Source organism: Vidua macroura, chromosome 16, assembly GCF_024509145.1.
Source record: "Vidua macroura isolate BioBank_ID:100142 chromosome 16, ASM2450914v1, whole genome shotgun sequence".
Lineage (NCBI taxonomy): Eukaryota > Metazoa > Chordata > Aves > Passeriformes > Viduidae > Vidua > Vidua macroura.
This window is the reverse complement of record NC_071586.1, coordinates 7,885,211-7,911,261: the sequence shown is the minus strand read 5'-3', so window position 1 is coordinate 7,911,261 and position 26,051 is coordinate 7,885,211. Positions and strand designations below refer to the sequence as shown.

The window sequence follows — 26,051 nt, the reverse complement described above, 5'->3', positions numbered from 1 at the left end:
AAGCTCCAGGTCTTAGCTGTCTCCTGGCCAAGTTTTTGTCTCTCTGTCAAGTTTTGTTGGCACAGCTACAAAGATTTGTCCTCTGAATTCAAATTTCAGCTCTCTGACTCTAAGAAGAAGATACAGGAATTTACCACCACAGTAGAATTCATGGAAGAAGGCAAAAAGAAACTTCAGAAAGAAATTGAAAGTCTCACACAACAGTTTGAGGAAAAGGCTGCTTCTTATGACAAACTGGAAAAAACCAAGAACAGACTCCAGCAGGAGTTGGATGACCTGGTGGTGGACTTGGACAACCAGCGTCAGCTGGTCTCTAACCTGGAGAAAAAACAGAAGAAGTTTGATCAGGTATGGACTTCAGATTCTCCCTTGCTGTGCTATCACACGTCTGGAACTCACAGAGTGTCCACTGGGACAAGGGGACAAAAAAATTAACTAAAATTTAATTATACAAAAAATGATTAATTTTGTATTTATGTGCATTTATCAAAAGCAGAGATTCTTCTCTGTCATTAACAACTGACAAGGCATCTGCAGTAGAAAAGCCTGTTACTAATGACCTCCTGTACTCACACTACCTTTTCACAGATGCTAGCTGAAGAGAAGAACATCTCCTCAAAATATGCAGATGAAAGGGACAGAGCAGAAGCTGAAGCTAGAGAAAAGGAAACAAAGGCTCTGTCATTGGCTCGAGCACTTGAAGAGGCTTTGGAAGCCAAAGAAGAACTGGAGAGAACAAATAAAATGTTGAAAGCTGAAATGGAAGATCTTGTTAGCTCCAAAGATGATGTTGGCAAGAATGTAAGTTTTGGCCTTAGAACAATCTCCACAACAATAATTTAAAATAGTAGCTAAAAAAGATATAATTGGTTTCAGTGTGGGAAATTCTCTGCAGCACACAAATCATTCAGCAAGATCAGATATTTCATACAAAATTCAAAGGTCATTTCATTTGTGTCTAAACTTTCAAGGGACTTGGCAAAGTAACTGTAGGCTATGTTTATTTTTAATACGACTTCAAGCATGAAGAAGATTCTAACTGATTTCTAAATAATGTATTAGTTTATTACACTTCTTTGAAATTGTAAACTCTGCAAATCTTATTTTATTAGTTATATTGGACTTTGCCACCTGCCTTATATTTACTTACATAACTGCAGCAAATTTCCACCAATCACTTCTTTTATTATGCACACATGATTTTACTACTTCTAATACTAAATCAATTAAATTACGATATTTGACTAGATGAAAAACAAAAGATTGGGATAAAGAGAATCTCATTATTTTAAGACAGTTTTGCAAGGACAAAATAAAACTAATTTAGCATTTTCAGTGTAAATTAGTTTATTCATTGTCCACACCTGATAGTTTCAAATGTGGCCTATACTGCAGGTATACTGTGTATAACTAGAATTATTCTTATTTCTTATAACAAATCTATTAAATTCTCATTGCTTGAAAGGTCCATGAATTGGAGAAATCTAAACGGACCCTTGAACAGCAAGTAGAAGAGATGAAGACACAATTAGAAGAGCTAGAGGATGAGCTACAGGCTGCAGAAGATGCCAAACTCAGGTTGGAAGTTAATATGCAGGCTCTGAAAGGCCAGTTTGAAAGAGATTTACAAGCCAGAGATGAACAGAATGAGGAGAAGAAAAGACAACTCCTCAGACAGGTATCATTCCCAACTCTGTCTTTATAAATATCTAACCAAGCCAGTTGAAAGGCCCCAGCCTAATGCCATTATTAAAACACCTCACTAACTATAATGAAAAAAAGTACTTCATTGCCTTGAACTTGGTGATTAAAAAAAAAAAAGAAAATGGTTATTGTACTAAAGAAGGCAGGGGGAGGTTCCCTGTTTCAGTAGCAGATGCACAGTAACCAACAAATGTAGCTGTTTAGCTCTACAACCAATATTGTATAAAACATATGAATTGTTATTTCTGATATAATCAGAACCACCTTCCCTGTACTTTCAGTGCAAGGGAAAAAAGACAACTTCTAATATATCTGTCTTCCCAAAGTACACTCAATGCATACAAAAGCACTGGAGATGAAAACAGGATAAAACTTACTTGTACAGAAGTATTGTGACAGCAAGGACAACTGCTGTAGTCACCATCTTGTAACACACACATTTCCATGAATACAGGACCCAAATTGCTGAGTCCTTTCAAAAACTTTTAATTTTGGGACAAAATGGAAATCTGTTTTAACTGCCAGGGAAATCACAGTTAACAGAGATATGGGGTCTGTATACACTATTCAGACATAGTGTTTAAGAGTCCCAAGGACTTTGCTAAACTGAACTTGTTTTCCTTAATGATCAGCTCCATGAATATGAAACAGAACTGGAAGATGAGCGGAAGCAACGTGCCCTGGCAGCTGCTGCCAAAAAGAAGCTGGAGATGGATGTCAAAGACCTGGAGAGCCAGGCTGACTCTGCTAACAAAGGTCGGGAAGAAGCCATCAAACAACTTCGTAAATTACAGGTAAGTAACCCCAAAAATACAGTTTTTCCCACTGCTGTGTCTTACACAGCCACAATACAGAAGTTAGGTGACATCTGTGAACTTGATGCCCATTACAGATGATTGGTCAGAAGGGGAATTTTAACTAGACTGCCACATTCAAATATCAGTATTTGAATGCTCAGTTGGAATGACAGTGGAAAAATTCACAGGGCAAATGATCAAAATCTTAAATTTCATCATGGTAGAGAGCTTCCAGAATTCTCTAGCCAACACTCATCTGCTACTGACTTACCCATATGGAGGAAAACAAAGATCCACATGAAGAGAAAGGACTATAAGATAAAATCTATTACAGGGCTTCAATCTGGGTTCTAACACTTGACTCTTGAGCATAAAAGACTGTTCAGAAATCAGGTTGTCTCTGAATTAGCATGTTCCTGTTTATATTCTAAACCTCCATATCAACTGTTCAGTCACACGCTAACAATTAAACAACAAAAATTTTCTTAATCAGAAACATTAAGACTCTACACGTACTCAAATATTCAGAGGACTTAAACAATAGGTATTACAAAAGATGCAGTGTTCAAGTGGAAGCATTGTCCTCCTTGGAATAGCATTTCAGATCTTTTCAACAAGTGCTACCAGATCTCTGCAGAAAATATAACTTCAGCTGCATTATGACAATGTAAATGTGTATGTGTTCTGTTCCGTCCACATTTCTTGCAACTGAAATTGTAACAAATTTTTTATTCTTTTCAACAAGGCTCAGATGAAGGACTACCAACGAGAGCTGGATGATGCACGGGCTGCCAGAGAAGAAATATTTGCTACAGCCAGAGAAAATGAGAAGAAAGCAAAGAGTCTGGAAGCAGAACTCATGCAGCTTCAGGAGGTAAAGTGGGAAACCTACAGCAGAATGAAGATTACACATGGCCTTCAGTAGCAAAACAGAACTGGCAGTGAAGTAATCTAACAGCTCTTAGGGACTGAACTTGTAACAAGTTCCATGTTGCCCCACGCACTCCACTAAAGCTGTTGGATCTACATCTGAGCACAGTCAGACTGAGCTAAAAAAATCACCTTTGAAGAAGGTACAGATCACCAGCCTTAAAGGGAAATCAACTGTACAATCCAACACAAAGTGTTTTCAATAGCAATAAATTCTTGAGGGCTTAGTGCTTTTATTCCTACCTGTATTAAATGGCCATCTTGTGACTAAAACAAATAAAATAGAAACCCACTGACAGGCTGGATAAAGTGTATTGCATTGTACTTCCCTAGGATTTATGACATGACAAGAATTTATTCTGTTAACAAGACAACCCATTTCATACCAGCTTTAGAAAATTTACAGTCCTCTGAATCATGCTATAACTATTTGAACATTCACTAATTTCTTTACTATGCTGCTTTTTCCATTTCTCTAGGACCTGGCTGCTGCAGAAAGAGCTCGCAAACAAGCAGACCAGGAGAAAGAAGAGATGGCAGAGGAACTTGCAAGCGCTGCCTCTGGAAGGTAGGAATACATCAAGTTACACACATGGCTCTGAACGTGCTACTAATGCTGCCAAGAGAAGTTTTGCTCTGTTCCCAGCAGCCATCTGGTCTTGACAAGACAACATGCACACATATGACTACTTGTATTGAAATATCTAGTTCTTTTCTGAATTATTGGCAGTTCATAATACAATCATAACATATGGTCAGAGCCACAGCGACTCACTTTTTAAATTTCAATTTCCAGGACAAGCCTTCAGGATGAGAAACGGCGCCTGGAGGCAAGAATTGCCCAACTGGAGGAAGAGCTGGAAGAGGAGCAAAGCAACATAGAGGCAATGGGTGACCGCATGAGGAAAGCAGTACAGCAGGTACAGCTCATTCCAGCACACAGCACTTTCTGTTCATATTCCAGCAAAAGCTGCTTGTGGTTCTGAGTATCTGGAGGATTTTGCCTTCCCAAATTGCCACCTGTCATTTGTCTGAAAGCATGCAACACTTGTGACAGCAATGCAACACTTGTGACAGCATCCCTTCCCACCTTGCAGGCGGAGCAGCTGAACAATGAGCTGGCAACAGAGCGCTCAACAGCACAGAAGAATGAAAATGCTCGGCAGCAACTGGAGAGGCAGAACAAAGAGCTAAAGAGTAAGCTGCAGGAGATGGAGGGAGCTGTGAAGAACAAATTCAAAGCCACAATTGCTGCTCTGGAGGCCAAAATTGCTTCTCTCGAAGAGCAATTGGAACAGGAAGCCAGGTACTGGTCTCCCAAGGGCACCGCTGTCCATTTATTGTTCCAGTTAATGAGACAGAAAATAAACAAAGGCAAGCAGGGATTTGTGTCATCAGGCTCTCAGTGCCACTAAATTTGGTAAAGTCTCTTTCTCATTTAACATTTCTCAGACATATGGGAAGTAACTGGAGTTGCTACAGTTTCTGATTAAGATCCATTTTATTGCTGAAAGGTTCTAGGTACCAGCAAGGATCTGCTCCCCTACATTTTAGAGTAACTGCCCTATGACTCTGCCAGGTTAACTGCCATAACACATTGGACACTTGTTGGATTATTCCTTCAGGAAATCACCTTGTATTTCAGAACACATCTCCTGGAGCACCTCTAGAATACAGCAGAGACATATATTTGGTTTTGTTTTGCTCAGAAGAATATGCCTTAAAGTTTTCCTTAGAATTCACTTAAATTCAGTAAGACCTTTAACACAGGGGTCCTTGGTGCCAGTGTCATGAGCCACAAGCCCAAGGCAGGTGAAGAGTACAGAGCTTCCACATCACCACACTGCCCTGTCATTGCAGAGAGAAGCAGGCAGCGGCCAAGACGCTGCGTCAGAAGGACAAGAAGCTGAAGGATGCACTGCTGCAGGTGGAGGATGAGAGGAAGCAAGCAGAGCAGTACAAAGATCAGGTACAGACCGTGTCACAAGGCTCATAGTCGAGGGCACAGGAGTTTTTAGGTTTTGCCCTAAGAAAGGAAGATTCCATATTGTGCCTCAAGCAAATGCCCATCTAGAAAGCAGACTGTATGCTTGGATTCTATGCTGGAAGAACCATATCGTCCATTACTAAAAGATGGGACAATATAATTCTTCCATGCTACATCAAGTGCCAAAACACAAGTCCTTGTTAATCAGCCAGATGCAACACTCTGACTGCACAGCAATATACAGGACTGTGCACAACACCCTTGGTGCAACAAGAATAGAGATGCTGAACATATTTTACATTAAAATTTTAGCTTTATCTAATGTAAATCCATCTGCAAGTCCAAAAAGCAGAGGTAGGACTATGCAGAAAAAGAAACAAGTTTTGTCTGAATACAGTAGCTATCAGCAAAATGAACTCCCACAAAGCAAAGTTATTTTCAGGCTATAAGCTTCCATCTTTGATTTGGGTCATGTTTCAGTACAACTCTCAACAGAAGCATGAAATTAAAATGAGGAATGTAAAGCATTATGAATTAAAGCATTACTCTGAAATTTCCCTTTAGGCTGAGAAGGGCAACACACGGCTCAAGCAGCTGAAAAGGCAGCTGGAGGAGGCTGAGGAGGAGTCCCAGCGCATCAACGCAAACCGCAGGAAGCTGCAGAGGGAGCTGGATGAAGCCACTGAGAGCAATGAAGCCCTGGGCCGGGAGGTTGCAGCACTAAAGAGCAAGCTCAGGTAGAGTAGCCTTGTTTGGTATCCTTCCCACTCACTGACAGCCTTGAAATTTAGAGCTGAACTACAAAAGTGGAAAAAAATCTGTCAGGTGAGGAACAGACCTAATGCTGCGAAGTTACTCACTCCTTGTGTTAGCTTGGCACTCAGAACAAAAGGCCAAAGTCAGGAGTGAAGTGCATTTCATAGACTGCAGCAGCCTCAGGATTTCAGCTGAGATGAGCTGTGATAACATGGCACAGGCCTTACTCTTCTCTAATCAAAATCCTTTTGGCTTCAATTGGAACAGAATTAGGCTTGGTTGCTTTTGAAAACACCCCTTATGTAATGGCTGTATCTATTTGTACAGAAGCAGTCACAAAAGTGTAGAAATGCTTGTGCTTTTCACACCTTCACACATGCACAACTCACATGTAACGACTGTGAACAGTCTTGGACATCACAGGCAGTAAAAAGCAAAGCACATTCCATTAATCTTATTCCAAAGTCTCTTTGGACTTCACCACTATGGGATTCAGTGTCATCAGACCAAGGAAAATATTCAAACATCCCTTTGCATTTTCTTGTTAAAACTGCATGGGAAAAAGATAAAGCTGTGATCAGTCAGCTACATCCCTGAGTTCTGCACTCACTGATTTTGAAAACGAGCTCACTGAAATAAAGAGGCTGACTTGAGTTATAAAGAAATTGCTCTATCTGCATCACTATACCATAAAATTTTGCCTTCTACCTAAGACCAACAGTACATCAGATGAAAAACAAGCACCCGTCTATCTACCTGTGTTCTCAAAGTAGTTTGCCAGACTATTTACCAGTAACGTGCTTCAGTGTTACTGGATGTGGATTCCCTTCAAAGTGAAGGGTTATGGATGTAGCAGCCTTTTCCACCAGCACCACCTTGGGTAGTTACATGCTCCTGGCTGCTTTATGAAGCAGTGGCTGTGTCCAGCCCTTTTACATAGAACACCATATAGCTCATTTTTTGTTTTATCTAAATGTAATGTAATTGGCTGTAATGTACTTTGTTTAATTATTTTAAAGTAATTACCTACCTCTGATCATGACCATGTGCCTAGTATAACTGCCCAGGACTCTTTATCTCTGTTTCAGAGGGACACAGGAACCTTCGCATGACTAAGCAGGTACCATGCCTTCAACTTTGCAGCTAGCTTGTATTGCACAAATTTCCATTTTCTTTGGCCCTGGTTAAAATTATGTGAGGTTTCTGCAAACTGTGAAGGCTTGGATATCTTGGCAATTATCTGTTTTATCAAAAAAGACAAATATTACAATAATCTAGCTACCATCAGCTGTTCATCAGTGATACATCTTTGTTACAAGTAGGTTATGTACTGACGTAGACTTACCAACGTTGCATTCTCACAAGCTCTACCACCAGAGTATCTAAGCAAGTACTCTGATTTTTTTGCATGATTTTTTTTTTTGCACATCATCTTTGTGCACTGCCACAAAAAGTAATTTTTTGTTCAAATAAAATACAGCATTGATTAGTAAAATTGATTAAAAGGACTAATGAATACGGAGTGTCACAGCATGTCATTAGAATTTCACAGTATTTCTTGTGCCTACTGTAATGCTGACCTAAGGTAAGAGCCCATCTAATTCACCTGAGATTTGGGAAGACCTTACTTGCATGTGATTTATCACATACCACACAATCACAGACAGAAGTGAAAGTCTTGCCTTTCATTACATAGCACTCTGTGCCTATATTGCTGACAAAGAGTTATTACTGAGGCTTTCAGAGCTATTTTACAGACATTACATTGCTTCTTTACTGTATTAAAACATAGAGCATGGACACAGACATTAAAGCTGACACTGTAACCTAGCACAGCATTATGTTATACTTATTAGCACATTCTCTAGAAATAGGAATAATACCTGCACTGCAAAAATTAAAGAGCTATTGCCTTGTAATATTTGTATATTTTCTATTTTGCATATACTGGATTTTGCTGTAAATACACAAATATTTAAAGATGATGTCTTGTCCTTGCATGTGCCTTTAGTCAGCCTAGTATTTCCAGTCAAGACTGTTACTCCAGTAGCAGTTGTTGAAAGGCAGATTAAGTACAGAGGTGCTAAGCAAACACTGGTGCTGAAGGCTCATCCCAGATACACACATTGTTCTAAAGGTACTAATACAAATGACCACATGAATGTTATCACACACATAAACTTCTTTAAGAGGAACAGATAGAAATGAAAGGTTTTTATCCACAGGGCCAATACCAGTTTAAAGAACTGATAAGTTTATGCATAGTGCAACAGTTTAATAAGTGGTTAGTGTATGGTAAGGAGTTCACCTTGTAGCCAAAACTGTAGTGCATACTTTGGTGAGACTCTTGCTGTTATTCTCTCCAGTCCCATGTTCTCTTACAGCATTTCAGTGAATTACTGCAGCACAAATGACTCATGAGTAACCAAGTCCAGACAACACAAGTCCAAGGGAGTGGAGAGCTCTTCCTTTATTAACAAGAATTAACAAATTTATTAACCTAATTAGAACTTATTTGCTAAATAATAATAAAAAATCTCCGCTGGTGTAAAATAAGAGACCCTGCTGTTAGATCCTGCCAAGCACACACCAGGACAGAAATGACACACCCCTGTGTTCAATACATGCCATCAGCACCAGAACAACTATGGTTAATTATCAGCAGGTCTTACCTGAAGCTTTATTAGCTAGCTAATTGCCTGCTCACACTGAAGTTTAAGGTCAGAATTATGGAAAACAGACTGCATGTCCCATTTCCATCTTGGAAATGCAGATTCATGCCTCTGAACTAAGTTAGTCCAGCCAATGTTCCTACCCTCTTCCCATGGAAGACTGAACTTTGGACTTAAACAGCTGCTTCAGAAAGGGCACTGGCTTAGTCTTTTGCAAGGACAAGACGAGCCTTTAAATATTTAGGCATGATTGCTGTACCCAAAAGTGCAGTCTCGGATCTATTTAACACCAAATTAGTATTTTTGGCATAATATCCAGTGATCATGAATTTATTTCATTGCTTATATCTGTGGTCTCAAGCCTTTACAAAGGTTTGCTAAATGAGGGGCAAGTGAGAGGCCATGTCACAAAACTGAAATGCTTTACAGCACATTAGCAATGCAGGCCATGGGACAAACCCATCGTCTGTCTCACTTGCTCACACCTCCCCAGAAATTAACCTTGAGGACCAAAGTGTCCCTGCCCTGGGATGTGCCTATGAAAGATATGGGGATGGGAGGGAGATGGGAGAGGAAAAGGAGATAAAGTGGGAAAAGCATTTCCTGTAGGACACTTGCACTGCTCAGCACCATTCCCTGGGTTCCAACAGTTCTAAAGCAATGACTGTTTCCTCTCTCTGCTGGGAAAGAGATTGGAGTTACTGAGAACCTGGGTGTGACACCTGTCACAGCACCTGTGGTGCTCTGACCAGTGCAGCCCTGTGTACTGTGGGCTCAGAAATGTCTGCTGCCATCCACAGCACTGCCCCAGGCCCTGCAGGAACTGATGGGCAGGAATTCTGTACAAATTGCTCTGTCTGCTTGCTCCTCCAGAGGGACAGGAGGGACACTCCTCTGCTGTGGTGCATGAGCAGTCCCTTTCTCCACTCCTTTCAAGTACCTTCAGTTGCAGTTCCTTTAGGGGAAAACAGTGAAATGAGGGGAAGAGTGGGGGTGATTTGGGGCTGATGAGACTGTTTGGAGGAGGACAAGGACACAAGCACAAGAACAGAAAACCCATCTCATTTCCAAGCAATTGGGAATCTCAGCCTGTTCACAAATTACTATTACAAGTTACAGAACATAAAGTGGAATTAGAGGCCCGCAGCTCTTGGCTTTTCTGCATTTAGAATCATCAGCCCCACGGGTCCTGTTACAAAACTCTACTTATTTGTGAGGATTCCAAATGACCTAGCACCTGATTTTTTTTTTTTTTTTTTCTATTTTTTTCCCCTCTTATTGCAGGAGGGGAAATGAGCCAACATCTTTTGCCCCACCCCGTAGATCTGGAGGCAGAAGAGTAATTGAGAATGCAACAGATGGAGGTGATGACGAAATGGATGCAAGAGATGGAGATTTCAATGGAACAAAAGCCAGTGAATAAACACGCTTCAAAAATTGCACTGCAGCAAGGGAAGGGAGGGAGGATGATATTTAGCACTGTATAAGTCTACTCTTAGTGTCAAGGTCACATACACCCACTCCTCTGACAGATAAAAGCACAACTGCCTTGTCTCCAATGTATAGATTGACACTAAAAGTACTCCAAAACTTTTCGTACCATGAAGCATATTTGAAAAGGTGGGGATTTTTAACAGAGTAATTCACTTCGAAAATCTTGCAGAAAGTGAGTTCTAGTAGCTCAAATGATTTAAATCCCAGTAAACTATAGTCTACAGAGGATTTGTGAGATTGTTGCAGGGGAAAAAAAGGCATTGGTCAGTTAATCTTTTCTTAAACTTTCATTTTGTTTTGAGTATTCAATTAATATAGGGTTTTCTCCTGGTTACTACACCCCTGAATCACAATTCACAAGGTGGAAGTGCCTTTTTAATCACTTACTGAAAGATATCATTTGTTCAAATTAAGTCAACTGTTACAGTTTTATATGCACCATGGATGTGCTTACACACTAATAAAAGGCTATAAAAATGACTCCACTATTCTTGTGTCCAGGTGTCACTTGAAGGGAAGGCGGGATGCAGCAGAGCTTCTCTAAAAATGAAATACTTCTTACAAAAGTTGATCTGTAATCATTAGAACAAAACCCTGATTTTCTTCAAAGTAATGCTTTGGAAAAAATACAAAAACGTTTGTACACCAAGGTGGAAGTAAAACAGCGTAACCACAGGCACAGGTTTGATTCCCTCAGGGACACACAGTGCTGAGGTGCCCTGGGATGCATCCAAGGGCTGACAGGCACAGGACCTGCAGAGACTTGCAGCACTCAGGTGCAGGAGCTGGAAAGCAGTGGGGGCCCTACCTGTCTGTCTGTGGGCAATGAACCCAGCCTTTGATGTCTGTTATGTCAGAAATATTTCCAACCAAGCCTCTAGAGCAGGCTGAAACCATTAGAAACAACAGCCCACACAGAATGCAGGGATCCAAGCCAAGCTATTCTGCACTAAAGGATCAGCATGCAGTTACTTTTTATTTTGGAGCACTCCAGCAAGACCACAACCTACTCTTGGGAGCTACCAGGACCTACTACAAACCCTTGCAGCTTAAGCACTTGCAGAGAGCAGCAGCTCTGTGGTCACACTGGGGCAGTAGGGAGCCATGCACAGCAAAGCAAGATGTAAAATCACTAAATCAAGTGCAGAGAGCTTACTTGATGCCTTTGATTGAACAGCAAGTGAACCTTAAGCAGTGTGACCACAGGGAGAGCAAATCATGCACAAGCATCCACCTTGACAGCTAAAGCAATCATTTTCTTAATCTCTTCTAAAGCAGAGATCACCAACTGGGGATTCAGACTTGGCACCATTCAGCCAGCAGAATCAGAGCCCAGAGAATTCTCTCTGCTCATGAAGGAGTAAAGGAAGAATCCACTTAGAGCAATTAGGATGACAAGCTGAGCAGAGAGAGGTTAGGAGTTACTGGGTAAGATTTGATCAGGCACAGAGCTGTACAGATGCTCAAGAGCTGGCTGTAAACAGTTTGTGAGCCTGCATGTGTGGGAACAAGACGATAAGCAAGTCAGACTTCATATTAAATGGTCTTAAGCACCAATGCTTGGAGCAGAACCAGCAAATTGAACATGCATAAACCACAGTAATAACTTGCCAAAAAACTCAAAATGCATCAACAATTCACATTCAAAATAAGCTTTATTCTGCTCCCCAGTTAAACCAACTTCATAAGTGGACTGAGAAATGGAAATCATCTGTGATTTACATATTCTAGAGAAATAGGTGCCTCAGTGGCTGTTTTCACAGCACTTCCTTAAAAAAAAAAAAAAAAAAACCAAAAACATCAAACCCATTTATGTATTCTTTTGTCGAGTAAGTTTTCCCCACCCCCTGCCACAAAAAAAAAAAAAACCTCATAAAAATTGTTTAGTCATAATTCGTTTTGTAAGTAGAGGCTTCCATAAAATACATTAACACTGGGAATGAATCTACTCCATTTAAAAAACAAATACAGTAATATTCTACAGGGGGGAAGATTATTTTAAAAAAACATTCTCTAATCATATACACTTCTCTAGCATAAAGGGCTTTTCAGGTTAAAAAAGCATTTCTAAATTAGTAACAGCTGATATATTCATATAGAAAAATAAAAATATAAAAAAATCACTAACACCCAAGGCACCTTAGTGAAGGGAGGTTTGCAAAGCAGTAAAACCCACCTATCAAGATGTTAGATATAGAAACATGATCAGGTTTGCCCTTCTACAAACCACCAGGCTTTATGAGCCACTATGGGGTTAAAAAAAAAAAGTCTACATTCTATTAGCTCTGGGATCTCCTGAGCATTGTCTCACCTTTAACCATGACCTGTTCTGAATTAGAAATCATTGCTTACAGAAACATCTTGCCACTACAGAGGCATGCTTTTATGCAGCAACATTCTGATCAGCAAATAACCCATGAGGAGCTGAGCGGCTCCCCTGCATAAATACACCTTTCTTCACATAAAAACACCTCTTTAATTTGGGTGACTGCACAAACCCATGGTAGAAAGCAGAATTCCAGCCAGAACTGGTGGTGTATTAACACCAAAAGCCAAAGCCTGAGGAGCTGCATAGTGAATATTGCTGTGTTGTAGGCAGGAGGACTATGGCTTTGGTAGTGTCAAAAGAAGCGACCTTCAAAGAGCTATTTACAGTAGCTGATGCAGGAAGCAATTCCCAGTCCTGCACTGCCACAGTCAGCATTGCTTTGTCACACCTTGTCACCCACAGAACTTGCCCAGAGGCCCCACTGGAAGCCACTGCCAGTTGAGACTGCTTGTTCAGTTCTCACCTACCCTGACACTGCTGTCTGCTTGCTCACTGATATTCTCTTTAAAACTAAAGTTTGAAATACACATTTCTTCTTTCCCAAAGCCAGCCAAGCTTTTCATAGCAGCATCTTGACAACACTTTGTGAGGGATGGCTCACAGGTCCTGGAACGTGTGAAGGCCGTGCTCCAAACTCCAGCCGTTTCACCAACCTGCAAATGCAAAACTGAAGTCAGGGCATTTCTCACTCAGTGTAGCCATGCTCAGGATAACTGCTCACTTCCAGAACAAACCACCCAGCTGAGATGAGAGAACAGCACCCTGAGCACTGCACGAACCCATTCCTTACCTGGGCTGAGTTTTCACTGTAACACAGGGCTCCATTTCCCTCTGAGTAATGAACACTATCTTTTACAGCTGTTGGAATTTCACTTTAGCATTGCAGCAGTAGAGAGATAATCAGCTCATGCATATGTAAATGTATGAGAAAGCCCTGAGGCTTTCTTGCAGGAGCTTTCATGAGGTTTCTCTCCAGGTGAGGAGAACAAGTACAATGTGGAACATTCCTTCTAAACAACACCACTGGGCACTGGGTACCAGGACAAACCAGCACAAGGGTCTGGCTAAATAATTAAGTCTGAAACAAAGTGTACTATATGCACTTAACTTACACAGAACCTAAAGAATGTGCAGTCCAGGACTGGCAGAGTTTAAGCAGATGCTGAATGGAAATTTGTAATAACCTCGATGATTTTTCCTCATTTGATGAAAAAAAGACAACTGGTTCAAACATTCAGAGAAATGTGTATATTAATAAAGGTAACTTCCTGTCAGCTGCTACTTAAAAACACATCTTAGCAACTCAGCATTCTCAGTGGACCCAGTAGTCACCTTTTTTCTATAAGTGAGAATCTTAACTATGATAAGGGAAGTCTTCCTACATGCCATAACAGTCCTGAGACATCACTTGTACAAGAACATAAAGCATAAAACAAATTGAACCAATAAGCAAAAACTGTTGTACCCAACAGTTGTACTGTTCTCCCAATTAAACACTGATTTATAATAAAACACATCTTGCACTTGCTTCAGATTTGAGGTATTCAAAACTTGATTGCAGCTAGTCTTCGAATTTCAGCACTTAGTGACTCCAAATTTTAAACTGACCTGAAACATTCACATCATAATCCTGAGTAACTGAATTTCACATACTTTGAAAACACATCTGTCTCTACCAACACAAAGACTTATATGCTAAATATCAGTCCCTAAGTTCCAACACCAACAGCTGTCACTAAGACACCAGCAGAGCCCAGCACTGACCCTGTATCACACAGAGGCTGATGAGGACTCAGGCGTGTTTCAAGGACATCTCTGTTCATGTACATGGACACTGAAGGTCTGTTTGGAGACTGGTCATACACAAAGTTTCGGCAAGAGGCAAGCTTGGACTCCAAAGCCTGAAGTAAACAGACAAGGCAAGTATCAGATTGACCATTCTCTTTCAGAAGCTGGCATCATGGCACACCAAAATGGCACTGAAGTGTGTGGGTTTGGGGCATTTTTCTTTCTTTAAGAGTGAGCTGTCCAGTAGAAGAACCTGCTAGTGCCACACGAGTTCTGAATTTGTGAAGAGATGAAGATAGCCATCTCTCTAAAGATGAATCTCTGTTTCTCTAGGGAGCTGATGCTCTTCACCAGCAGGAAGAAAAAATCTTCACTTTCCTCAGAGAGATTTTACATCTTTCTTACAGGCACAAATTTTTAGATTACTAAACATTCATATGAGCTATCAGCTTCCCTAGATATGTATTAGGTGGTACACCAGAGGGCATGAGCCACAGATATCTTATTCTTCATCACATGCTCCCATTCTAGGTAACTCCACCTCTACTGAGTTGCTTTCTGGCTTTATCAGTTCTGCAGCTCAGCCCATCAAAGCCTCACACAGATGTTTGTAACACAGCACCAAGGCATAAGGAATGTAACACAAGTCATGGGATAACTTTCCCAGCATCAGCACTACCTTAAATATCAAACTACAGCTTAGCAGGACATTAGGCCTTGCTCAAAATACCACTGGACTCTTAAGGCAAAGTTCACCAGAAGCCTTTTGGACAGCAGGTACCAGCCTGCTAACTTCTCTGCCTTTCATGGGAACAGATCCCTTCTGAATTTACTCATGCTGACTTATTTTTTCTGCACATGCATTTCCAGAAATTCGTAGAGGGAGATCTTATCCCCATCTGGATTAGAACTTAGAAAAGCAAGCATGGTCCTTTTTTTTTTTGGGGGGGGGGGGGGGTTGGTCAGAAAAGTTTGAAGTCCAGACCAACCCCAAGGCGACCCTTAGCTAACCTGGGGGCAAGAGACTCTCTTGAGTCTCCTCTGAACAGCAATGCTGGCTGCAGTTTCCAAGAGCTCCAGCTTTCCAAAAGCATTGCCTGGCAGGTAAGCACTCACCCCCACTTTTCGCAGCAAGTCTCCCACAATATTAAGTGCAGATATTCTTGCAGCTGGTGTGAGAGGGGTTGCACCATAACTGTCTTCAAGACCTGCAGGGCAGGTTAAAGAAGGATATGTTACTCATGGAAAGAAAAAAAAAAATACTACTATGTTAGAGAAGATGATTCAAGGAACAGGATTAAAGACCCACAGGTTTTTAAAACTTTTCCCCCGAATTGGACCAACATCTCTGGGCCAGTTGTGAGCTAATAAAAAGTCCCAACCGCTCATCTTATCCCTCATTATTACCAGACAGTTCAAGTCAATTGGAAATGAACAGACTCTGAATAAACCCAAAAACATCACAGTCTGTGAATATGGAGACCATGGTGATTTGATTTAGGTGACAGTACACTACACACTGGCTTCTGTGGCTAGAGGAGGAATGAAAAGAAGGGAGCAAACATAGCAAAAACAAGAGCATCAAATGGTATTTGTGAGCTGGTTCCCTGCCAGTCACCTCGCCTAAACGTCCCAGGGGTGGGAATGCTGATGGGTGTCCGGCGCATTGCAGGTGTTGAGGGCACAGATAAGGAGGCCTGAACTGCAGTGTCTGTTCTTTCTGCTTCCAGGGGAGCTCTCATTGGTGTTTTGGGTTTCTCCTGTTTCTGCTGCACTGCAAGCTCTTGTCGTAGATCTATGAAGGAAGCAACACAAAGCAAGTCCTAGAGTATGCAGCCACCAAGATAAGAACCAAGAAAGGTAATCTTTTGTCAGAAGAGTTTTCTCCTCATAGAAGTGTACAGTCACTTACCCTTGTAAAAGATTACTCCATGCATATCTTCAAAATCCAGATAACTAAAGGTCTTTCTAGGATTGTGGCTCAAAAGGTTTTAGTAGTGTTAGTTCAGTTGCTATTACCTGGCTTTAATTTTCAAACCCTCTCAGGAAGCTCCCCTTCAGACAGGGAATTAACTCCTTGCCAAATGTTACAGGCTGGTAAGCAAAGGCACATCAAGTCTGAGGCTTGGCAACTTGGCACACCTTGGCTACATTCTGGCTCCCTGCAAGGTTGAGATCCTACCTGTTGTACCCCTTTCTATCCTGGTTTCCACATGAAGGAGACTTGAACTGAGGCCAGGGGGAAGCCACATCATTATCTAGCCAAGGGATAGAGCACTTCTGTCCCACAGCCTGGCTGTAGCTTATGGATACCACTCAGGGGCCAAGTGATCTGAACGCAGATCCAAGATCTGAACGCAGATGTTTATCCAGCTCCAGGGTCGCTCTCTTCTCACCCAGCCTTGTCGACAGATAGCAAAAAGCCAGTGCATTCCAAGGCAACCAGAAGTCAGTCACAGCCCTCCTGTTTTACTTTCCCATTAGTGCTTCATTGGCTCCATTTCCCACAGCCCAGGAAACAATGATGTTAATGTCTATTAAAGCTGACCTTCATGGGAAGCCACACCAGCACATGCCCCAGCTGAACTGGCTGAACTCCCTGAAGCCTTGATTAGGAGAAGGCTGGAAAAGACTTTTGTTTCTGTGAGAGCTCTGGAATAATGTCAGGAGTTCAAGGAGGGGGCAGAACATTCTTAAGTTTCCTTACTTGTTTCTACATTTCAGATACCAAGTTTTAAAGAAGCAAAGTTAAAAGCCCAGCTCTAAAGCATGTGGAAAGGACCGAACAGCTACAAGGCAGCAGGAGAGAAAGGAAAAGATACAAATAACTTCTGTCTAACCTCTAGCTTCATCTTTCAGGCGCTGCACAGACTCCAGAAGGTTTTCTTTCTCATCCAGCTCACTCTCCAGAAAAGCATTTCTTTCAATAGCCTGGTTTAAACGCTGTTCAAAATCCTCCAGGGACATTATAGTGGCTCTGAAAAAGAGTGCACTAGGTGTCACCACCAGATCCTTCAAGCACATGGAGAATTCTCTCTCACAAGAAAATGGACACTTGCATTTTTGTTTGGTTTACTTTGTTTTATTAACATTTTTTTAGCTTGAAATATATGAAAGAATGCAGTTAGGGGAGTGGAAGAGGTAAAAAAAAAATTATCACATTGCCCATCTGCACCCAATCTCTTCAACACAATTATCAGACAAGTGATAGTTCAGAATGGCAATGCTAACAAACAGTGTCACAAACAGCTCAGTGCAACCATGCTTGCAGCACAGAACAGAGGTGAAAAGAAAAAAACACAAAAAGCAGATCACCTTTTTGCTCTTTCCAAGTCATCGTTTTCTTGCTCAAGTTCTCGAATGTATTTCTGAAGCTGCTCTTTAATAGCTCTTGTCTGTGCCAAGTCATCTTCCAGTGCAGAGATTTGCCTGTATCCTTCTGAATGCTGCATTTCAATCTTTTCCTATTCAAAGGCAAATCAAACAGCACATCAGGTACTTAGCAACACATGCTCTCTTTTTGCAGCATTGTCTGAGCCCCTTGAAAGGCAGAAAGAGATGCTCTGAAAATTTTTGAGAAACATCATTTTCCGTATGGTAAAACGCCAACAAATTCACTTGCTCACACATTTCTGGGCTGCCAGCAGACAAGAGCTCTTCCTGTCACTCCTTATCAAACAAAAGTGCTGGGGAACAGTTCCCAACACTCACAGCACAGGGCCATTCCTTGCCTCTCCCAGACAGCCTGACGCAGCACAGTTTCTTAGCAATATACAAAGCACACAAGAGAAGTCACTGATTTTCAACCCTAATATGAAGTCAGGCAATATTTAGAAGCCAAAATAAGAAGAATAAAAAAAATTCCAAGTGTGACCCTGTTACATGCTGCTGCAGAATCAGCAGGATTCTGCACTGCCCATGTGGCTTTATTAGCCCAAAGCATGTTCAGAATTCTAGAACATTTCAGGTACAGGTATACTTTTTTTGGGTACCCTCTAAACCAAACTCTGTCTCCCTCTACACCATGTATACAAGTGTACATTTAAGACAGGCACAGGCATTGCCTCCCATAGGGAGGGAGGAAGATTTAGTTTCCACATCAGATCTCTCTCCTGCACTGCCACTAAATGTGGAGTTAGTTCCACAGTATGTGATAGGGAAAGCTCCAGAGCACACTATTACAATGCTTTCTACTCAACCACCTTGCTACCAGACTACTTCAAGATGCCAGAGGTTTTTTGGAAATTTCAAGATTGCTGTGTAAGCAACATTCCTGAAGTGCTCTCCAGACAGAATTCAAGTACAAAACACATGAAGTCACTGGAAACAAATCCATGCACTGGAATTTGAAAACCATGGCAAGTAGTCTAGTGTGAATGATAATGTGAAGACAGCTATTTTAGCACATGAAATGCATAGACAAGGAGGAGGGAAAGAGATATCCCTCCTGAACTAAGAAATCCTTATTTGACTGCAGTGTGGTGACGCTGCTGTAATTCCAAATCTCTGAAACACATTTAAGAGCCTCTAAGCTCCAAGAGGCATATTACTTTCAATTAGTTTCTCAGGACTCTCTAAACTAACCCTCCAAAGGACCATTCCCATCAGTTTTTAGGTCGTGTGAGCTCTGATTTCTGAGGGGGAGCAGGCACACACACTGGGCTGGTGAGAGCCAGAGCCACAAGCTGTGTGGGCCTGGCAAAGTTCACTGGTGCTGACCTAGATGCAGATCCCAACCCTTGATGGGCTCAGTTAACACTGCTGCTCAATAGCTTCATGAGATTAATGCTTTGCTCTTGAATTGATTCAGATAAAAGACCAGAACTGCAAGGTCTGAGTCTTTGTTTTTATCCAATTGTAATAAACTATCAGCTGATCTGGCCCTCAATGGTGGCTCTGTTCCTTCACTCCAGGCTGTTACTGCAGTTTTCAAGCTGCATGAATAGACAATTGTTGAATGGTTTCTTTCAAGCATAATATATTTTAAGAAAGTTATATACTGTGAAGAATCATTTCAGATTTTCTAAAATATGGCTACCCTCCACTTTTTGAGGCTCTGTATTGCTTCCTACTATTTTCATTCCTCACTGTTTTGCCTGGTTCACTGGCCTTTCCTCTCATCCCAGCTACTCTAGAGAAAGAAAATCATCTACACATTCCTCAATTAAATGAACTATGGTTTTTATTTTTAAAACTTTTGTCTTTTCCCCAAGCCCATCAGCTTCCATGGGTTTATGTGGCTACCTGGAACAGCATATCAATACTCTATACAACATGCACAACATCTAGTATTTCTAAGGTCCTACAACAAGAACAAGGATTAAAGCAACATAAATACAATGCAACAAGTCTTGGAGGTCTTGCTATCAAAAAGCAGGGAGTGGAGGAAATGGCTAAGCTAGTGCTAGAGTGACAGGACATCTGCCTGGAACAGAAGAGTATTTCCTTGAGACAGTAATTTGGACAACAGTTTAAACAAAAGGCATTGCAAATCTGGATTCATCCAGTGATTAATCACTTATACAAATACCTTCACTCCCATTAGCTCATTATTGCATCCAATTGAATAGACAAAATGTAATTACATTAATCTCTGCTTCCACAGAGATTGAGCTAGCCCTACAAAACACAGTGTGGTATTTCTTGGGTGACTGTAACTCATCTGTGAACAAAAGGCCTAAATTAAAACTTTAAAAAGTTACACTAATTTCAGTGACAATTTTTTCCAAACTTAAGAGAACTTACCAGTATTTCCTGAACCTGTCAATCAGCACAGCACCATCTCATCACTCTTCATACTCTAGATAGCTTCATTGTTTCTTAGGCCACTGTGTTAAGAAGCCTCATCTCAATTAGTTCATATCCTTTATGTTTTATAGTTCTGGAAGTTAATGCCTTTCTGATGGTTCTTATTTTCACAGAATGCTAACTAAGTGCAAAAAGAAAAACCCATTTTTCCCTAAGGACAGAGAGATTCAATAACAAAACCAGGACTGAAACTGTTTTATGACTCTCAATTCTATGTGTTACCCACCAGCTGCTGCTTCCCATCTTATCTGAAATGTCAGATAATAAATATACAACTATGTAAAAAGGGTTTTAAAATGAGTTTCCTTACGTAATGCAAAAACACAGCTGCAGTGTTTGTACTTTGATTGTTCTGCAATATTATCTGTGACTGCATGATGCAGACAGCAAGAAAGCTATGAACAGAAGCACTAAATAGATGGAAGAAGGAATAGAACAGCAGCTCTCTTGTGTTCACACTCAGCCTCCACTCCACTGTGGACAATTTTCTCCTATCTGAAATCTATCCTGACACACAGCCACAGCCTGTGAACAGGGCTCCAGGAACGCTACCAAGGAACACAGAATCCTCAGAGCAAACAACAGGCTGGCATTTCTTTACTTTTCAAGACTTTCCCTTCTGCAGTCTTCTCGTCGATTTTTCTGTAATGCTGAATGACACCACGGGGCAGAGTCTGCCAACACCTGCCCTGTTCACCCCTGCACTGAGGATGTGCACACCACGTGCACCAGCAGCTCTCACCTTCACTGACTCCAGCTCCATCCGCAGGCGGTTGTTTTCTGACAGAAGGTCTCTGTTCCTGGACTCTGTTTGCTGCAGCTGAGTCTCCAATTCAGCCTCATACTCTCGGCTCCCCTCTTGGAATTCACGCAATTCCTCCTGTGTATTCTCAGCACTAGAGAGAAATTCCAGCAGAACTCATCATCATGAACAATGGAAAAAACATCTTGTACACTCAAGGTAAAAACAACACTGCTCTTGAACACAGAAGGCTATATGCCCTTCCCCAAGATATGTATTCAGTAGGAAGAGAGAAACATATGCAAATATTTCCCTGCCATGCATGGGAACTCATCCTATAGCAAACTGGTAAAGAAATAAAAAAGGCCAAATAAACAGAAAAACCCCAGAGTCTGTCTTCACACTGTAGATGTTGAGGATATGTGGCATCCTTTTGGTTTGTCAGTTGTCCACTGCCATCATACATTTATTCCATTATTCAATTCTATTATTTATTTGGAAATATAAAGAAAGCTGTTATTGATTGACAACAAAAAGTGAGGAACAGAGAGAAAGATGAAAGGAAATGTTTTATATTCTTGAACAATTCTATTGAAACAATCCTCCAAAAAGCTAAACAAGCAGCAACGGAAGAGCTGTGTCTTTGCATGAAGTGTTATGCACCTTATCCAACCACTTGGAGGAATGAAGCCACTGCCTTACCACTGCTTGTATTTCATAGCCAGCTCCTTCCAGTATCTGGTTTCCTCTTCCACTGAGCTGAAGTGATGTCCTTCTGAGTCTTCCATAATGAGTTCTCAAAGTCTAAAACTCTTGTTTCATTTTCCGCCCTGAAAAATTACAGGGTCCAGCATAAGGCAGTGAGCAGCCTCATCCTCCTTGCTGCAGAGCAGAACACCCCTCCTCCCACACAGTCCCAGCTCACCTGGAGACCAAACTAAAGGCCAGCCTTGACAGGACTCTGTCAGACTGACCATAAGTGTGAAAGAATTCCTGCTAAGTCACTCTCCCCAATTCCCCCAAAGCTGCTGCAGGCTTACACCACGTTCCATGCAAGTGAGCACCTTTGGCACCTCTGAGTACACAAACCCCAAACCTGAGCTGCAGCTGTGCCAGTGCACAGAGAACACAAGAGAAGGAAGATGCAGGCACAACTTCAGCTCCAAACACACTGTAATTCAACAACCCTAGAGACACCTATCATGAAATTAAAGAGAAACTTCAAAGAGACAGAGATTAGGTACTCAAGATACTGATTTCTTGAGTTAACATTTAAAGGAACATGTAAGTTTTTTATGGACTTAACTGCTGGACAGGTGAAAAATTTATTCCTAGGTCAACAGAGACAAAGCTACCCAACTTTAAACTTGAACTATCAAAATCCATGTATAGTCACAAGATATCCGGATACCTCAGAGAGCCATGGGAGAAGGGAGGGTAAAAGCTACCCAGAGGTTTTAGCAGGATACCACTGGCCGGGTTAGGTATGCAGTTAAGATTGCAGCAATCCAGACAATCCAGCTGTCCCTGTGCCAGCTCAAACCCGGTCACAGGGCACAGTCCCAAATGGGAATGACACACGAAAGAGCCACAGGGGAATCAAGTCTCTTAAGCTGGTCACTCCCACTTGAGGACTTAAGTATCTAAACACCACAATTAAATAAAATAAATGTTCTGTGATGTGCATGACACTCTCTGTTAAACGGGTCAGCAACAAATATCATTTCATACTAGTTAGTCTTGACAATGGAGAAACATCAAACCTAGTGTTGTGCGTAATCTGCCCATGCCGAGCCCTGGGTGAGGCAAAGATTCCACTCAGACATTATCAATTTAACCAAATTGATACCAAATAAGAAACCAAATAAGATCAAGAACAGCAAATACAGGTGGAATTGAACAATCCATGACAGTGACATGAAAAAAAAGAATGTCAGAAAACCACATCACAGAAATCTAATGACTGAAGAAACACAGTTCTATCAAATTTCAACTCCAGTTTTGCCGAGCAAAACAATTCCTAGAGGTAATTCTGATGGAACAAAGAAGAAGGGATGGCTGAAGCCTTCAAAGATCACTTAGATGTCAGCCCTGTCTTCTACTCTTATTTATGATACTCATAAAATGCCGGAGTAAGACTCTCTGAGCAGGTGTCTTAGCTAAAGAAAATGTGCATACACTGCACATCTATTGAACTCTATGGAAGAAAATATCTTTAACCTGTGTCAAGTCTTTGCTCTCCAAAAAATTATCTGGTATAAATAGGATTGAGTAACAGCCACCTGCTTTGTAACTGTACTGAGACAAACCCAAGTAGTTCTTACCTCTACTATGGACAAAAGTACTCAAAGCAGTCTGGCAATCTAAAGCCCAATTCCTACATACCCAAGCAATGCCACAAAGCCCAACTCCTCTTCACAGCCCAAGTAATTACCAGATTATTGAGCAAGGAGTAAGCAGCGTCACAGCTGAGTGGGGCTGCGCCTGCATACCTCTGCACAGTATCAGCTACACTCTCACAGAAATTACAGTGTTGTTTAAAAGGGGAGTTGGCAGCTGAGGAGAAAAGATACTAAGCCTTAGTTTTTATAACTGAGTTTGACACAATATGTTCATTAGCCAAAGCTATGTGTTCCCTCAAACAAATAACAGCACTGTGTAATGTACTGACACATTTCCAGCATAAGGTCTCAAGGCTGAAGAATGCACTGGGCAAAAAAGGAGGAAAAGGAGTGTGAGTAAGGAGTGATTTTCCAAATAGTACTCTTGCCCATTAAAAAGAAAATCATGACCAAGCATAATTAACATTCTTGACCTAGGATAGTTTATGTCACATCTCCTCTGTTATTTTTAAGTGAACTGAAAGTGCCTTTGATGCTAATAAGCATGTCCTTCTGCTCAAGGCACTGTGTACACACATACTGATCCTTGCAGCACACTTGTGAAGAAAAAAAATCCAAAAAGGATTTTTTTCTGACACAAGCATTATAACAAATCAAACATCTGTGTTTGGACAGTCACCAAAAATAATTCAGGAAAGATAAAGATGAATTGCAAGACATCTTGCTCTGAAAAGCTTTCAAACAACCCTCTGGAACCAGAAGACAGATTCCATCAACTTCAAAATCTTGAATATGCTCAGATCTGGCTTCTGCGTTTTCATATTACACTTTGGAAGAACTCAAACGTTCACAGCAGCACAAAGGGGCTGCACCCCTCAGTGCCAGGGATGTCTTTGTGAACATGAGATTATGGTATGGGCCCACTGAGGATGTCATCCATTAAGAGCTCACTCTGCTTCGTGGTCACCATTACTAAATAGTACTTATAACTTAAAATTAACTTAAACCTGCAAATACATGGAAGGACAGCGGACCTGTACTTATTCCAGAGATGTGGCTACTGTCCTGCACCACAGGCACCTGTTTTTTGCTGCAACATTCAAGGAAGACCTGTTACTTTCCTTCCCTGCACTACATCTTAGCTCGGATTTTCAAACTAACCAAAGACAAAAAATACAAACTTAAAAGAAAAATTCCAAGTTTGAGACAAAGTATTAAAGCTTTTTTAAACTTTTTTTTTCTGAAATTTGTCTAAGAAGAGTGCAAATAAAAACCATGTAAGTCTTGGTAGTTATAGCCCTTCCCTGCAGAAAGGGTAGGGCTATAACTGGTTTTCCCCTGCTGCCTTCTACCTTTGATTTTTAACTTAAGAGACAACATGCAAAATGCCTGAAGAGAAATTAATCAGGAAATCCTCATTGTCTGGGCTCACTAAAAAAGCAGGGAGAGCAAAGTGGGGGTAAAGGAGGTTTTAGAAATGCTTTTTTAAACACTGGAAAAGGTGGGGAAAACGAGAAGAGAAAGTCAGAGCCTGTCACAGGCTGCACCTTGCTTGTTTTGGTACACATGAAGCCAGAAGAGACATCTGGCCAGGCTTCCTGCGTGCAGGCAGCTCAGGCGCTGGTCACACGCATTGCAAACCTCCACATCATGCAGGAAGTGGAAGCGATCATGGGTGGGGACTGGAATTTTGCAATAAAACACGGCAGCATAAATGTTGCGGAAAACCATTTCATACCAGTGAGAGCAGAATTGCAAAATTCCTCAGGAAGAAGCAAGCATCAAGAAAAACAACACACAAAATTACTGAAGGAACTTCCGTTTGGGAATCAGTCTGCATTCACCCAAACTCATGAGGGCCCCAACCTAGACTGTTTCAGTCCTAGAACAAAGGACTCGAAACGACCCTGATACTGAACTTTTTTCTTCACAAAAGAACATTTCGCTCGGTGAACAATGCTGGCCTACCTTTGTAGCAATGCCTAATGGTCCAAGTCAAGAAATTCACATTGTAATAAAAAAAGTGAAACAGTACCAGAAATACTACTGAATTATCCATGACAGAGATGATAAAGCTCCTATTAGACATTATCTTCCTAAATGTAAACCAAAATAAACCAGCTCTTTGCCCCCGAAAAGTAGCTTTCCCATCCTAGGAGATTCAGATTTGCTTAAAATATTTCCCTTGAAAGGGTCTTCCTGTAACACATGGGGCTGTTCTCTTTTGTTTAAGCCATACAAAAGAAAATCACCACAAAAAAGAAAGAAAAGGGAGGGGTCACGGGAGCACCAGGATTACTACAGAATCCCACAGCCAGCGCTGAAAAGAGCTATCCAGGGCTTCTCTACCAAAAGGCTGAATTCAGCAAAACCCTCCTCTTCTCCGTAACCAGTCCAGCTCCCATACTTCCAACTTCCCAGTGACTCCTAAGGGAACTCCACACTGCTCTCCGCTGAAACGCCTGACCTTGATGGTTCCAGCTGCAAGCCCAGGGGTCAGCGAGGCAGCGCTCCCCGATCCCATTCCCATGCGGAGCACGAAGCCGGGCGGGGGCTAAACCAGCGGGCACGGCTCCCACGCTCCGCTCCCCGCCCCACCAGCGCCCGCACGAGCAGCTCCAGACGCAGGAGGAGGTTCAGGTCCTTGCGGGGCCGCAGCCGGGCAGGGTCCCGTGTCCCGTGTCCCGTGTCCCCCCGCTCCG

At 41.6% G+C, this 26,051-nt stretch overlaps 2 protein-coding genes across 6 annotated transcripts in view; one reads left to right on the top strand and one right to left on the bottom strand.

Annotated features, from left to right (window-relative positions):
• Window positions 1-10,820, top strand: part of MYH11 (myosin heavy chain 11) — a 54,803-nt gene extending 43,983 nt beyond the window's left edge. For 2 of the 3 annotated variants that reach the window (XM_053991705.1, XM_053991704.1), the window contains 11 exons: window positions 100-348; window positions 589-801; window positions 1,466-1,678; window positions 2,337-2,498; window positions 3,247-3,375; window positions 3,911-3,999; window positions 4,228-4,351; window positions 4,529-4,737; window positions 5,292-5,400; window positions 5,983-6,155; window positions 10,131-10,820. In XM_053991705.1, coding sequence (XP_053847680.1) covers window positions 100-348; window positions 589-801; window positions 1,466-1,678; window positions 2,337-2,498; window positions 3,247-3,375; window positions 3,911-3,999; window positions 4,228-4,351; window positions 4,529-4,737; window positions 5,292-5,400; window positions 5,983-6,155; window positions 10,131-10,269 — 1,809 coding nt within the window. In that variant the 3' untranslated portion in view covers window positions 10,270-10,820. Of the gene's footprint in view, window positions 1-99; window positions 349-588; window positions 802-1,465; window positions 1,679-2,336; window positions 2,499-3,246; window positions 3,376-3,910; window positions 4,000-4,227; window positions 4,352-4,528; window positions 4,738-5,291; window positions 5,401-5,982; window positions 6,156-7,262; window positions 7,295-10,130 lie in introns of all 3 variants that reach the window. The other variant, XM_053991706.1, reaches the window with a different exon arrangement.
• NDE1 (nudE neurodevelopment protein 1) lies at window positions 231-26,051 on the bottom strand. Of its 3 annotated transcripts, none has more exons than XR_008439578.1 (10): window positions 25,817-26,051; window positions 21,710-21,837; window positions 21,008-21,161; window positions 17,773-17,921; window positions 17,298-17,434; window positions 16,076-16,252; window positions 15,574-15,665; window positions 14,434-14,570; window positions 13,137-13,322; window positions 231-318 (listed from the first exon to the last, which is right to left on the bottom strand). XR_008439578.1 is itself a non-coding variant. In XM_053991707.1 (9 exons), exons 2-9 carry the CDS (start codon window positions 21,793-21,795, stop codon window positions 13,229-13,231), a joined length of 1,026 nt encoding a protein of 341 aa, XP_053847682.1. In that variant the 5' UTR covers window positions 21,796-21,837; window positions 25,817-26,051; the 3' UTR covers window positions 11,977-13,228. The 3 variants fall into 3 exon arrangements, 1 of the variants encoding a protein (XP_053847682.1); XR_008439579.1 differs by lacking the exon at window positions 231-318 and adding an exon at window positions 7,356-7,414; XM_053991707.1 differs by lacking the exon at window positions 231-318 and having other exon boundaries at window positions 11,977-13,322.

Bases quoted from the DNA above. Each gene is read 5' to 3' on its own strand.
- NDE1 (XM_053991707.1), bottom strand. From the start codon at position 21,795: ATGGAAGACTCAGAAGGACATCACTTCAGCTCAGTGGAAGAGGAAACC. The intron at 17,922-21,007 runs GTGAGAGCTGCT...GCCTTTGAATAG, and splicing joins TGGAGCTGGAGTCAGTGAAG to GAAAAGATTGAAATGCAGCA. The intron at 15,666-16,075 runs GTGACTGGCAGG...CCTGCCCTGCAG, and splicing joins CCCTGGGACGTTTAGGCGAG to GTCTTGAAGACAGTTATGGT.